The 14536-nt window shown below is 48.5% G+C and overlaps 1 protein-coding gene across 1 annotated transcript in view; it reads right to left on the bottom strand.

Annotated features, from left to right (window-relative positions):
• Positions 1-10591: 10591 nt before the first annotated feature.
• tspan33b (tetraspanin 33b) overlaps positions 10592-14536 on the bottom strand; it is a 52736-nt gene continuing 48791 nt past the window's right edge. Inside the window, exons 8-9 of the mRNA XM_052013197.1 lie at positions 12865-13026; positions 10592-11363 (exon numbers count right to left, since the gene is read on the bottom strand). Coding sequence (XP_051869157.1) covers positions 11298-11363; positions 12865-13026 — 228 coding nt within the window. The 3' untranslated portion in view covers positions 10592-11297. The remainder of the gene's footprint in view (positions 11364-12864; positions 13027-14536) is intronic.

Raw genomic sequence — 14536 nt, 5'->3', positions numbered from 1 at the left:
GCTGGGGCCGGGCGAGGCGGGCGTTGGGCTTGCGGCCTGGTGATTTGACTGACGGACGAACCACTCTCGCGCTTGGCCCTTCACAGGACATCTGCCCGGGCGGCCACCTCACGGGGGTTGCTGAAGTCGGCGTCAGCTAACAACAGGTGGATGTCATCGGGGAGCTGTTCGAGGAAGGCCTGTTCGAACATCAGGCATGGCTTGTGTCTCTCGGCCAATGCCAGCATCTCATTCATTAGGGCGGATGGGGATCTGTCCCCCAGGCCGTCCAGATGAAGCAGGCGGGCGGCACGCTCACGACGGGAGAGGCCGAAGGTCCGAATCAAAAGGTCTTTGAAAGCTGGGTACTTATCTTCCTCCGGAGGCGACTGGATGAAGTCTCCAACCTGGGCAGCTGTCTCTTGGTCCAGAGAGCTAACCACATGGTAGTACTTCGTGGAGTCGGAGGTGATCTGCCGAAGGTGGAATTGTGCTTCAGCCTGGTCGAACCAGATGCTGGGCCGAAGTGTCCAAAAGGTGGGCAGCTTGAGGGCCACTGCGTTGGCTGCTGCGCTGTCGGCCGTTGCGCGGGTCCAAAATCCGTTTGGACCGTCGGGGTCACCAATGTAGCGGTTGCTACCGCGAAATAAAACAAGACGCTAGTCGGAGGATTGTCGAACAAGAACTGGTTTATTTTCCCGCCTTGCGCGGGCCCTTTAAGGGAGAATGTTCCTGCCCAATGCAACCGGCAATGACGTAAGTACTACGTCATCAAGACTTTCCCACGCGCGGGTTCTCCCCGTCGCTCGGGAAAGACGAGGCCCGCCGCCATCTTGGGCCTCGTTGCTCCGACGCCGCGCGACCCAACTGCCGAGCCGGTTCGACCGACTAAACGGTGAGTCGCCACACCTACATAATAACACATCTTCCCCCTTTAAAGAGAAACAAACACAATACTTTGTCCTTATAAACCTGCCAAGAACCCTTGTCCACTCAGCAGCATTCAATCAGTCTCTGAGTTGGTTTCATGGTCCTTTTTGGTCTGGTACTTGTTTTTGCAGGGGTGTTGCTTCCATTTGCTGCATTACTATTGGTGTTTCTCTGGGAACTCTGGTCCACGTGTGCTGCAAAGCTGGGGCTAACAAGAGAAAGGTGCACACAGTTGATGAGGAAATGGAAGACTTCTTTGTGGATTCTGTACAGACTGTGGCTGTTGGTAAAACAGAATGCATTGTTCCAGTAACTGTGAATGAGACAGTAATTCCATTCAAGCTTGACACCGGAGCTCAGGTGAATCTGTTATCCATGGATGATTATAAGACTCTCACAGTAAAGGGTAAGATTTACCCTGTGAAGTTAAAAGTGACAGGCTACACTGGAGAGAAAGTTCCAGTAAAAGGGGGCTGTATGGTGACCTTTAAGCACAAGGGGTAGCACTTAAAAGCACAGCTACTGATTGTAGAAAAGAGAGTACAGCCACTTCCTGCTCCCCCATGTGACCCCTCGCATTGCCTACTGGGGACTGTAGTTCTTTATTATAACTACATAATAACACATAATAACACAAGGACTAAGAGTGGGGAGGGGAGATGGCCGCTATAAAGAGAAGGGGTGAGACAGGGGCCAGAGGAGATTGGTAGACCAAGGGGGTGGCTGAAGGAAAAGACGGGCAGGTTGAGAACCCAGAGAGGAGGGGGAGCAGTGAGAGAAGGTCTCACAGAACTCCCGTCACAGAGAGGAGGAAAGCGTCTTCAAAGTTGGCATGCCCTGGACAGATCCATTGAACAATACGTATTCATGCACACATTTTAAAAACATCCTTGTGCTCAGTGAAATGAGGAATTTCATTACCAGGGACTGAATCCATTCGTGTTCCAACCACCCAAGTGTTAGCTTCTAATAATCACGGATAGTTTATAATGATGAGAGGCAGGAGAGACCTTCATGTGCATTGCTGCAATGGTGAGCTCTCCCTCAATACACTTACAGGAGACAATGCAGAATAGGTCATTCTGGAGGAACAAGAGGGGAGATCTGGAAGGTAATGTTGATTGAGCCTCTGCTCGTGTGTTAGTCCAACGCGTTTGAGGTTCTGCAGCCTGTGTGGAGAAAGGCAGCGACTGTGGGGAGGATGAACAAACCTGAACACAGCTCCATAGCTCTGGAGGAGTGAGAAGGAACATCAGTAGTGGTAGGGGACAAAATAGTTCAGGGTTAGATACCATTCTCTGCAGCTATGACCCTGACTCCTGAAGGCTGCATCACCTGCCCTGTGTCAGATAAAGATGCCTCCTCAGCCTGGAGAGCAACTTGGAGTGGGAGGAGGAAGATGCATTTGCCGTACTCCATGTAGGAACCAATGACAAAGAAGATTCTACTGAAGGAATATGCACAGCAAGGGTAGAACCACAAAGGTGATAACCTCTGGACTACTGCCTGAGTCACATGTAAATGGCATAGAGTTAATAAGGTCAGAGAGAGCAGCGTCAGGAGGGATGGATTTCGGATCATGAGACCCTGGCACCAGTTCTGGGAAAATTGTTATAACTCTGAGAGACTCCCTTTATACGCTTGAGTGAGAGAGAGAGAGAGAGAGAGAGAGAGAGAGAGAGCGAGAGAGCGAGAGAGAGAGAGAGAGAGAGAGAGAGAGAGAGAGAGAGAAGCTCCCTCTACAGTGTTGAAATGGGACAATACTGAGTAAAGCACTCTTGCAACAGCAAGAAGCAGAGTAACCCTCCCTCTAGACTTGTCTATCGGTGAGAGATGGAGTCAAGCTCCCTCTGGTTGTAATAATGGGACATTGAGTAAAACTCCCTCTAAATGCTAATAACAATAGCTCCAGTATAAAAGTGAGAATCAGAGTGAAGCTCGCTGTACACCGTTCTATCAAAGGTAAATGTAAAGTTCTCTTTGTCTCAGTCAATAGTGTGGCTCATCTGTGATTCCCGAAGAGACTTCTACTTTGCCCACTTGAAGCCTGAAACTCAATGATTCAGGAACATCCCCTCCGCCATCAGATTTCTGAACGGTCCATGAACCCATGAACACTACCTCATTATTCCTTTTTTTTTGCACTATTTATTTATTTTTGTAATTTATAGTGTTTTATGTCTTTGCACTGTACTGCTGCTGCAAAACGACAGATTTCACGTCATATGTCAGTGATAATACATCTGATTCTGATACTTAACATGTCCGTGACCAGCCATATGTGTTCTAAGCAAGTTTATAAACTACTGCTAAACAGCTCTACGTTGTGCCCCAGGGCCTGTCAGAACCTGGACCTCATTTTGTGCTAGCCACCTGGACAGTGAGCAGTTCACAGAACCAAACTTGATGTTTCTTCACAAGATAGTTCTTTGTTATTCATTTTTGGGATCTGGGCATCTCGAGCAAGGTCAGCATTTATTGCCCATCCAGCTTCACATAGCTCACCAGCACCATCTACTGGACACCCAACATGGCATGGAAACGGTGGTCAGTTGTGAGGAGTAACGCACACAAAATGCTGGAGGAACTCAGCAGGTCAGGCAGCATCTATGGAGGGAAATGGACAGTCGACATTTTGGGCTGAGACCCTTCATCAGGACCAGAAAGGAAGAGGGCAGAAGCCGGAATAAGAAGGTTGGGGAAGGGGAGGAGCTCAGGCTGGCAGGTGATAGGTGAGTCCAGGTGAGAGGGGGAAGGTAGGTGGGTGGGGGAGGGGGGATGAAAGGAAGTGATGTGAGAAGCTGGGAGGTGACAGGTAGAAGAGGCAAAGGGTTGAAAAAGAAGGAATCCGGTAGGAGAGGACAGTAGACCATGGAATAAAGGGAAGGTGGGGAACCAGAGGGAGGTGATGGGCAGGTCTTGAGGGTGGGGGAGAGGAAAGAGAAGGGGTGAGGGGGCCACAGGAATGAGGGAAAACACAGGGGGGGGGAAGAAAAACAGGGGAGAGGGGTTACTGGAAGTCAGAGAAATCGATGTCGAGGCCGTCAGGTTGGAGACTCCCAAGACGGAATGTGAGGTGTTGCTCCTCCAACCTGCATCTGGCCTCAACGTGGCAGTGGAGGAGGCCATGGACAGACATGTCAGTATGGGAATGGGAAGTGGAACTAAAATGACTGGCCACCGGGAGATCCTGGCAGTTGCGGCGGATAGAGCGAAGGTGCTCGACGAAGCAGTCGCCCAATCTGCGTCGGGTCTCACTGATGTAGAGGAGGCCGCATCGGGAACTCCGACTGCAATAAATGACACCCTCGGCTTCACAGGTGAAGCGCTGCCTCACCTGGAAGAACTGTCTAGGGCCCTGAATGGTGGTGAGGGAGGAGGTGTAGGGGCAGGTGTAGCACTTTGCACAGGTACAGGGATAAATGCCAGGAGGATAATCGGTGGGGAGGGACGAGTGGACGAGAGAGTCACGGAGAGAGCGATCCCTACGGAAAGTGGAGAGGGGAGAGGAAGATGTGCCTGGTGGTGGGATCCAGTTGGAGATGGAGATGACTGTGAGGAGTGTTGGCTGGAAACTCCACCTTTCCCTTATTTGCTGCATGAACTGCAGCCGTGTTTAGCACAAACACCTGATCAGAGAACCATTCAAAAGCCACAAAGTTGGGAAAGTTCCCCCTTAAAAATCGTCAAGATGGTTCTCACCTTCATGAAAGTGTGACAGGGAGAGTGACCATAATAGTGTAGAACAGTGCAGAGTTTGAGTGTAATGTAGTTCAGTCAGAGACTAGGGTCTTAAGTCTAAACACAGGAAACTAGGAAGATATGAGGATGAGGTGGATTTGGTTGATGAAGAAAATACATTGAAAGATCTGATGATGGACCATGACTAACATTTGAAGAAATAAACCATAATTTGCAGAAAATAAGACGCAAAACTAAAGAAATCCCAATTTCTGCCAGTGAGGTTCCAACACCAGGCACATCTTCCTCTCCCCTTTGAGCATTTCAGAGGGACCATTCTCCTCGTGACTCCCTGGTCGCTCTTCCATTCCCACCGGCCTCCCCTTCTTACAGCACTTTCCCATGAAACTGCAGGAGATGCAACACTTGTCCCTTCACCTCTTCCCTTCCCACCATCCAGGGACCCAAACAGTCTTCCAGGTGAAGCAGATTACATCCTCTACATTGAAGAAACCAAAGGCAGATTGGACGGTTTCTCTGCAGAGCTCCTGCATTTAGTCTCCAGGGGCTACTCAGATTTCCCCATTGCCTGCCACTTTGATTCTCCATCCCATTCCCACAGCTGGTCATTGATTTCAGGAAAGGGGGCGGTGTACATGCACCTGTCTACATTAATGGTGCTGAGGTCAAGAGGGTTGAGAGCTTCAAGTTCCTGGGAGTGAACATCACCAACAGCCTCTCCTGGTCAAATCACGTAGATGCCATGGCCAAGAAAGCTCACCAGCACCTCTACTTCCTCAGGAGGCTAAAGAAATTCGGCTTGTCCCCTTTGACACTCACCAACTTTTATTGACGCACCATAGAAAGCATCCTATCTGGATGCATCACGGCTTGGTATGGCAACTGCTCTGCCCAGGACCGCAAGAAACTGCAGAGAGTTGTGGACACAGCCCAGCGCGTCACGGAAACCAGCCTCCCCTCTATGGACTCTGTCTTTACCCCTTGCTGCCTTGGTGAAGCAGCCAGATAATCAAAGACCCCACCCACCCAGGTCATTCTCTCTTCTCCTCTTCCATCGGGTAGAAGATACAGGAGCCTGAGGTCACATACCACCAGACTTAGGACAGCTTCTACCCCGCTGTGATAAGATTATTGAACGGTTTCCTTATACAATGAGATGGACTCTGACCTCACGATCCACCTTATTGCACTGCACTTTCTCTGTAGCTGTGACACTCTGTACTGTTATTGTTTTTACCTGTACTACCTCAATGCACTCTGTACTAACTCAATGTAATTGCACTGTGTAATGAATTGACCTGTACGATCGGTATGCAAGATAAATTTTTCACTGTACCTCAGTACAAGTGACAACAATAAACTGATACCAATACTCTGGTTGATCTGCACTGTTATAACAAGGCCCAACATACGCTGGAGGAATAGCACCTCATCTTCCATCTGGCACTCTGCAGCTTTCCAAATCCTGTATCGAATTCTACAACTTTAGGTAACTTGCTCTTCCCTTTGCATCAGAAGGCACGTCCTTCAACTCTGCATTTTGCAATGTTTAGAGTCAGAATTGTACAACCTGGAAACAAGCTATTCGGCCCAACTTGTCCACACCAACCCTTCCGTATTAGTCCCATCTCCCAGTATTTGGTCCATAGCCCTCTGTGCCTAAGTGATTCAACTGTTCATGCAGACACTTTTTAAATGCAGTCAGCAACCCAGCTTCAACCACTCTCTCAGGCAGTGCATTCCAGGTACTTACCACTCTCTGGGAGAAGAAACTGCCCCTCATATCCCCTTTGTTTGTTCCCTTGTTTGTGTTCTGACTTTCTAACTGCCCTCAATTCATAGCTTTTATGTTCCTTTGTTCATGGTCGCTCCATTCTAGATTGACTGGATGACCTCGTTTACTGATCCCCGCCTCAGCCCATCACAGGTATTCTCATTGTCCTATCCACCCCTCCCCTACCCTCTTAGCCACTTTCTCAGTTCCAACGAAGGGTGTCAGAACTGCAATGTTCAGTCTGTTTCTCTTTCCACAGATACTGCCTGACCTGCTGAGTGTTTCCACTATTTTCTGTTTTTATTACATTGGGAAGTATTTCCCAAAATCCCAGGAATCCTAGTAAAAATGACTGAATCCTGGTAAAAATGACTCCTTCAGTAAAACAGCTCTTTCCTCACATTGTCCCATTGATCAAACCCAGCAATCAGACATTGTCAGGTGACCGGATACAACAGACCACAGAATAAAGGAACCACAACAGATGAACAGATGTTTATTTGCTGAAATATTATTGCAGCTTTAATACTGAATATGAACATTTAACACCGTGAAACGGTAAACATAAAATATAAATAATAATGAACAACTACTGATATTTCCACATATAAAAAAAATCCAAGTTATTCCAAATCTCAAATTCTTGCTTCGAGATTCTGCTTCACACATTTGGAGTTCTTACAATGACCACAGTCTGTTTTACTCTGCCTCTGGTCATCCCAGGGAAGTCTCCCAACATAAAAATCCTCAAGGAATTATTCTTAAAGAATATCCAATTATTTTGAAAACTGCTGTGCAGTTTTTGGAATTCAAAGGTTATTTATTTTTTAAATATTGCAATAAGCTGTTTGGAGTTTAGGGTTTATTCAGGCATCTTACCTACTTCCAATATCTCAGTAACGGATAATGTGTTCTGATGAAGTGGGTTCTCACAAGAGATTGGAAATTATACCAGCCTGAACTCTCTGGGCTAGCCTCCTCTGGAACAGTGGAGATGGTGAGCATGGGACAGCCACACTTGTTGATGAAGAGTCTTAGAGTCATAGAGTAATACAGCACAGAAACAGGCCCTTCGGCCCAACTCGTCCCTGCTGACCAAAATGCCCGCCTAAGCTAATCCCGTTTGCCTGCATTTATCCCATATCCCTCTAAACCTTTCCTATCCGTGTACTTATCCAAGTGTCTTTTAAAAGTTGTTATTGTACCTGCCTCTGGCAGCCCGTTCTATACACCCACCACCCTCTGCAGGAAGAAATTGCCCCTCGGGTCCCTTTTAAATCTTTCCCCTCTCACCTTAAACCTATGCCCTCTGAAGCTTTAGGCTCCCTTTCCCTGGGAAAAAGGCTGTGTGCATTCACCCTATCCATGTCCCTCATGATTTTATACACCTCTATAAGGTCACCTCTCAGTCTCGTACACTCCGAGGAATAAAGTCCTAGCCTGTCCAACCTCTCCGTTACTCAGGTCCGCCGTTGAGAGAGGACGGAGCCGCAGTAGAGAGGAGGGGTGGTGGTGCGTGCAGGTTGACCCCGACTCATGACCCACCATTGGTAAGCAGTCTGCTGGAGTGTGTGCAACTACCATGGGGTGTTGCAGAGGACTGGGGCGGGTCAGTGGCGCAGCTGGTAGAGCTGCTTGTGCATGGCTCCAGTGACCCAGATTCAATCCTGACCTCCAATGTGTGGAGTCTACACATTCTCCCTGTGGCCACATGGGTGCTCCCTTCCACCCTTCCGTATAATCCCATCTCCCAGTATCTGGTCCATAGCCCTTTCTACCTAAGCGCTTCAGGTGTTCATCTAGACATTTCTTATGTAGCAACAGCATCCCAGCTTCAAGAAGTCTCTCGGACAGTGTATTCCCACCCACTGGCCACTGTAAGTTACTCCTAACGTGGTGGGTGGCAGCAGAATTGGGGGAGGTGGGGGTCGGTTGATGGTCTTGTGAGAGAATGGGGCTGATGAGATTGCTCTGAGAGCTGGCAGAGGCCCAATAGACCGAATGACCTCCTGTGCTATAAGGCAGTAGGTGAACCTTGCCTTTGGAACTCCCTGGGAGTTACCACTGCTTCTAGGTTTGTGGGTCTACACGAGGTTGTGACCCTCTCCTGCCCTGGATGTGGCTGAATGTCATTTAGATGGTTTACTGGTATCAAGTCTGATCTGTTGGGCCCTCTGGGGTCAGATGCCGTGTGTGGGATCCCTCTCTCCCACTTCCTTGCCCAACCCTAGCCCACCTCTCTCCTTCACATGCTGACCCAGCTGTGGTGCCTCTCCAGGACCTTGTGAGGATTATGAGACACCGGTTTCCCTGCTCTCTCATGACCAGTTTTGTACCTGCACGCCCCACTGTCTGGCCCTGATGGCTGCTCTGTTAAGGGGGACTGGGCATTTCAATGGAACCTTCCACTTTCCTGTCACAGGCACTGAACTAGTCTTGAAGTGTGCTCACAGCTTTACTGTAGGAAGTGTGAGAGGCAACTTGTGCACAGCAAGCTCCCACACATGGCCTTGGGATAATGACCATGATGTTTCAGTGGTATGGTTGAGGGGTGAGTTTTAACCTCAGGAGGTGCTGACCCCAAGAAGAAACATTTCACGTCTGAATGGTGCCAATGACCCCCTTGTTCACATGAGAGAGCCAACTGGGCTTTGGTTTAATGTGTCAATTAAAAGAACATAGAACATAGAACAGTACAGCACAGGAACAGGCCCCTAGGCCCACAATGTTGTGCTGAACTAATTAAGGTAATGATACCAAATTAAACCAATCCTTCTGCCTGCACAAGGTCCATATCCCTCCATTCTCTACATATTCATGTGTCTATCTAAGGCCTCTTAAACATATCTAACGTATCTGCCTCCACCACCACCCCTGGCAGCACATTCTGGACACCCACCACTCTCTGTGTAAAAAACTTGCCCCGCACATCTCCTTTGAACTTTCCCCCTCTCACCTTAAATGCATGCCCTACAGTGTTAGACATTTCAACCCTGAGAGAAAGAGACCGGCTGGCTTTCTCATCTTATAAACTTCCACCAGGTCTCCCCTCAGCCTCCGCTGCTCCAGAGAAAACAACCCAAGTTTGTCCAACCTCTCCTCATTGCACATGCCCTCTAATCCAGGCAGCATCCTGGTAAACCCCTTCTGCGCCGTCTCCAAAGCCTCCACATCCTTACTAAAATGGGGCGAGCAGAACTGAATGCAATACTCCAGATGCAGCCTAACCAGAGTTTTATAAAGCTGCAACATAAAAGGCAGCATCAAAGACAGGAGTGCAGCACTCCTGCAGCCCTGCACTGGAGTAACAGCCTAGATATACGTATGCAAGTGGAACTTGAAGCCTTGACCTTTTGACTCAGACAGGAGGGAGCTATCCTTTGGGCTGCCGCCGATGTTAATTCACCTCAAGCTGTTACAGCTGGGCTCAGAGTCTCTAACCAAAAGTGGAAAACAAACTGTTTAAAGGCCCCCTTTTAAATGTCAGGTTCTGCTGCCAAGCCCACCACCCTTCTTCCCTGGAGAACGGTCCTGAAGTGCCAATACCAGAGTAGAAGGACGTCCCTTTAGAACTGAGATGAGGAGGAATTTCTTTAGCCAGTGGGCGGTGAATCTGTGGAATTTGTCGCCACAGACGGCTGTGGAGGCCAAGTCACTGGGTATATTTAAAGCGGAGGTTGACAGGTTCTTGATTAGTAAGGGTGTCAAAGGTTACAGGGAGAAGGCAGGAGAATGGAGTTGAGAGGGAAAAGTACATCAGCCATGATCAAATGGTGGAACAGACTCAATGGGCCGAATGGCCTGATTCTGCTCCTTTGACTTATGGTCTTACCAGATGAGGGCAGGGAACGGAGGTCAGGGGCTGTGCAAGGGAGGAGGAGGAGAGGGCACAGAGAGAAAGGAACGAAGGGAAGAATGACAGGCAGAAACAATTAAGGGAGAGAGGCGGCCGTGTTCCTCCGCTTCTGGCCTGTTTGTCACTCCCTGATCCTAATGCAACAAACAATCTGCTGGAGGAACTCAGCAGGTCGAGCAGAATCTGTGGAGGGAAAGGAATTGTTGACGTTTCGGGTTGAGACCCTGCATCAGGACCGGTTCTAATGGCTCCCCCAGTGAAGGCCATGCCCCCAGCTGCCAAAGCCTTTACTGTATGCTCAGGACTATCCTCCCCAACCCCCTCCCAATCCCTGCTTCTCTGCCTTAATCCCTCCCTCTTTGACCAACCTTTGGCTAACTTGCAACTATATCTGTTTGGAGACACTTCTCTGTATCACGGCGGCGTGTTCCTTCAATGCTAAAGGCGTTATATAAAGGCAGGCTGCCTCCCTCTGAGTGTTACAGAGATGCAAACATCTTCGTTGTATGTAACACAGCGCCTGAAGGTAAATTGTTCCCTTCTCTGTCTCTCCTGAGGTGCAGCAGCGAGTTTCTCTGTAACCTGTACAGAAAAACTGCGGCAAATTTATTTGTTATTTCCAAATGCTCTTGTGATTTGTATTTTATGTCAGGAATATTGAAAGAGTTCTCACATTTCCGTGGCCTCATGTAGATACAGGGGATTATGTGGTGATTGATTAGTCAGTGACTAAGGGGCAGGGAATGGGGCACTGACTGAGGGCCTGCTGAAGAGCAGTGATCCTTGGTGTGTCTGACACAGTGGATCTCCGTGCTGTCTATCGAACCTGAGCCCTAGGAAGGTGAAGGGTGAGGAGAGAGACTGGGGTTCGCCATCTGGGATTACTCTACCTCAGTCAACTACAACATTTAAAAACAGAACGGTATTAGGAGTTTTGGCAAATTGGTTTTCTTCACACAAAAGGTTCTTTCACCTCGTTTTGCTTCTTTGCTTCTTACCAAAGGCACGATGAATCCGCTGCCTTTGGTGTGTTCCCCGTCGCCAAGACTCCCTTTGTTATATTGACTTAATCTCCTCTCTGATCTGTCCAATCAGCATGCGAGAAAGAATGATTCCTCCAATCTGCAATGACGATGATGGAGAATTATTTCATTGTCTGTGGGGGCAGCAGAACCACTCCACCCATTAACTTCATTAGGCCTCTCTTTAGTGCTCAGGGAGCCTTAGGCTTGTGAATGTGGGTCTCCTCACAAATGAACAAAAAGTCAATTAGCAGCAGCCTGCAGCCAACGCATTTCTCTTTGCTAACCTTTTCCCACCGTTAAACCCTGCCCAGGACTTGGCGTGCCATCCTTAGCTTTGGAGGGTGTCCTGTTTACAAGTGAACAGTCAGCTGAGAATCAACACTGGCTCTTGTACAGAAACCCTCTGTGCTAAATGTGACAATTGTCCATGGTTTGAACAGCAGGGTTCTCTAATCAGGTAAACACGAGTGTCGTAAATGTGTCTTCATCAAGTGCTTTCATTTTTATCTCCTCAAGGTACATTTCAAGTGCAGGAGGCCATTCAGCCCATTGACCTAATACTGGCCAAAGATGTTAATGAGGCTAATCCTACTTCCCAACTCTGGGCCTCCCAGTGCTCGTTCAGGTACCTTTTAAATGTGATGAGGATTTCTGTCTCCCCCCACCCTTTAAGGGGGAGGGTTCCAGACACCTACCATATTTCCTAATGACAGAGACCATTCAGCCCATCAAGTCTATGCCAGCTCACAGAGGAATCCCCTTCCCCCATGAACTTGTCCTAGAACCCATGCTCCCACCATCCCCATCAACACACCGAAAACCCTCACCCGCACTAGGGGCAATTGGCCGTGGCCAATTAACCCACCCGCACATCTTAGCCGTGTGGGAGGAAACTGGAGCACCCATAGCTGCCGTAGGTTGAGCAGTTACCCATGAGTTCTGAAGATTCGCTGCACTCTGCAGGGAGTCTGCTGCTGAAGGTGAGGTGCAGCAGTGCGGTGAGAACAATTGAACAAAGTGTTGGGGCAATGCCACAGCCTTGATAAGCACCACTCTCACTAAGGGTGGTCATGCTGTGGACCTGCTGGTTAGGTTTACAGGAATGTATCCAGATTAGGACAGTGTGGCAGGGGAACTGGTAAGTGGTGATGTTCCAAAGTATTTGTTGCCTTCCAGTTTTGGGTCAGTGGAAGTAGCACATTTGGTAAAATATGTAACATGGAGACAGTTACATACAGTCGGACCGAGACAGACTGACAGGTACAGACTCAGGCAGATAAATACATAAAACCTCAGACACACAGATACATAGAGACAAGGGCAGCCAGAAACTCACAAGCACCTGTGGAAAATACATACCGACTTTAATGGATCAATATATACAGACACAGCCTGTGGACACAGGCAGCTGTAGGTGGTCATACTGTATACATAGACACAGCCTATGGATACAGGCAGACGTGGATAGACATATATGTTGACACAGCCTATGGATACAGGCAGATGTGGGTGGACATATACATACAGACACAGTGAATGGACACACCTAGACACAGACGTGGACTCATGTACCTATATGGAGGTGGATTAGTCCATACCTGAGGCAGTGCCATCCCGAGCACGACGCTCCCCACCAGCAGCAGATGACTCTCAATCCAGATCGCCGCTTTGTCAGCACAGCCCACTGGGTGCAGGAACTTTGAGGCTTCCAGTTGGTTTAGCGACTGCTTTCCAAAGCCGCACATTGTGTTGATCACCGACTGGGACAGAGGGAGAAGAAGGAATGGACAGAGGTACAGGAGCCTGAAGACCCACACTTAACGTTTCAGGAACAGCTTCTTCCCCTCCGCCATCAGATTTCTGAACCGTCCCTGAATCCATGAACACTACCTCGCTATTCCTCTTTTGCACTATTTATTTATTTTTTGTAACTTATAGTAACTTTTATGTCTTGCACTGCACTGCTGCTGCAAAACAACAGATTTCACGACATATGTCAGTGACAATAAACCAGATTCTGATTCATGAGGAGGCTGTATCTCCAGTGGACTGAGGGTGAGCTGGAAGATGGGTTTGATTTCCTGGAGTTGGCACCAATACAATACATGCTGTATAGGTTGTCTTTTCTTTATTTACTTACAGGATCTGGGTGTCATTGGCAAGGCCATCACTGACTGCCCCTGATGTGGTGAGCCACCGCCTGGAAGCATCTCAGTCTGTGTGCTGAAGGTACTCCCATAGAGCATTGTGGCTTAGTGCAAGTCAGTGCCTTGTTACACCACCAGGAGGGCAGTTGAGAGTCAACCATGTCGCTGTGTGCCTGGAGATACAGATGGGCTAGACTGGTAAAAGGGGCAGATTATAGGCATCAGTGAATCAGTTGAGCAACAAGCAATCTGCTGGAGGAACTCGGTGGGTTGAGCAGCATCTGTAGGAGGAAAGGAATAGTCCACGTTTCGGGTCGAGACCCTGCATCAGGACTGAGGGTGGAGAGGGGAGGTGGCTGGTATAGAGGAGAAGGGGAGCGGTGAGACAGGTGATTGGTGGACTGAGGAGGGGTGTAAGATGACAGGCAGCTGGTGCCAGGGAGGGGAGGGGAGCCGGGGTAGAGTTGGGAGACAGTGGCAGGTGAATGAGAGAGGGAGGCAGACACAGAGAGAGGGGATAAAGGAAAGGGGATAGAGAGGAGGAGTGGCATTCACCTGCCGCTGTCTCCCAACTGGAAGTGAAATTGAGTTACTATTGTCACACGTACCGAGATACAATGAAAAGCTTTTGTTTGTTTGCTATACAGACAGATCATTCCATACATAACTACATCGAGCTAGTAAAAAGTAAAACAGAATGCAGAATATAGTGTTGCAGCTACAGAGAAAGTGCCGTGCAGGTAGATTTAAAACAGTAGAACAATTTTAATCAATGTAATGAAAAAATCTGCCGAGAGCAGCTCGTAAAGAGTTGCCATGCTCCAGTGCCACCTTGTTCTTACTTAATTAATTAGATTTAAATTCCCCAGCTACCACGGTGGAATGGAGATTCCTGTCTCTGGATCACTCAAGACTGGTTCTAAGCCAGGTCACCGGATCATTGGTCCGGTACACTGGCCACTGTGCTCTGTAACCTTACGCTGAAATAGTAAAGCAATAAAACCGTAGCTGAGTGTTGATAATCACAATCAGCAGTTCAATGTCTGGTGAATCATCACATCACAGAACTGGGCCATTATACCTTTTCTTATTTTCCAATATCCCAGTAAGTACACTGCCAAGT

Source organism: Pristis pectinata, chromosome 3 (genome assembly GCF_009764475.1).
Source record: "Pristis pectinata isolate sPriPec2 chromosome 3, sPriPec2.1.pri, whole genome shotgun sequence".
In the NCBI taxonomy this organism is placed as follows: domain Eukaryota; kingdom Metazoa; phylum Chordata; class Chondrichthyes; order Rhinopristiformes; family Pristidae; genus Pristis; species Pristis pectinata.
Note: the sequence above shows the minus strand (reverse complement) of the source record. Positions and strands in the feature narration are given on the sequence as shown.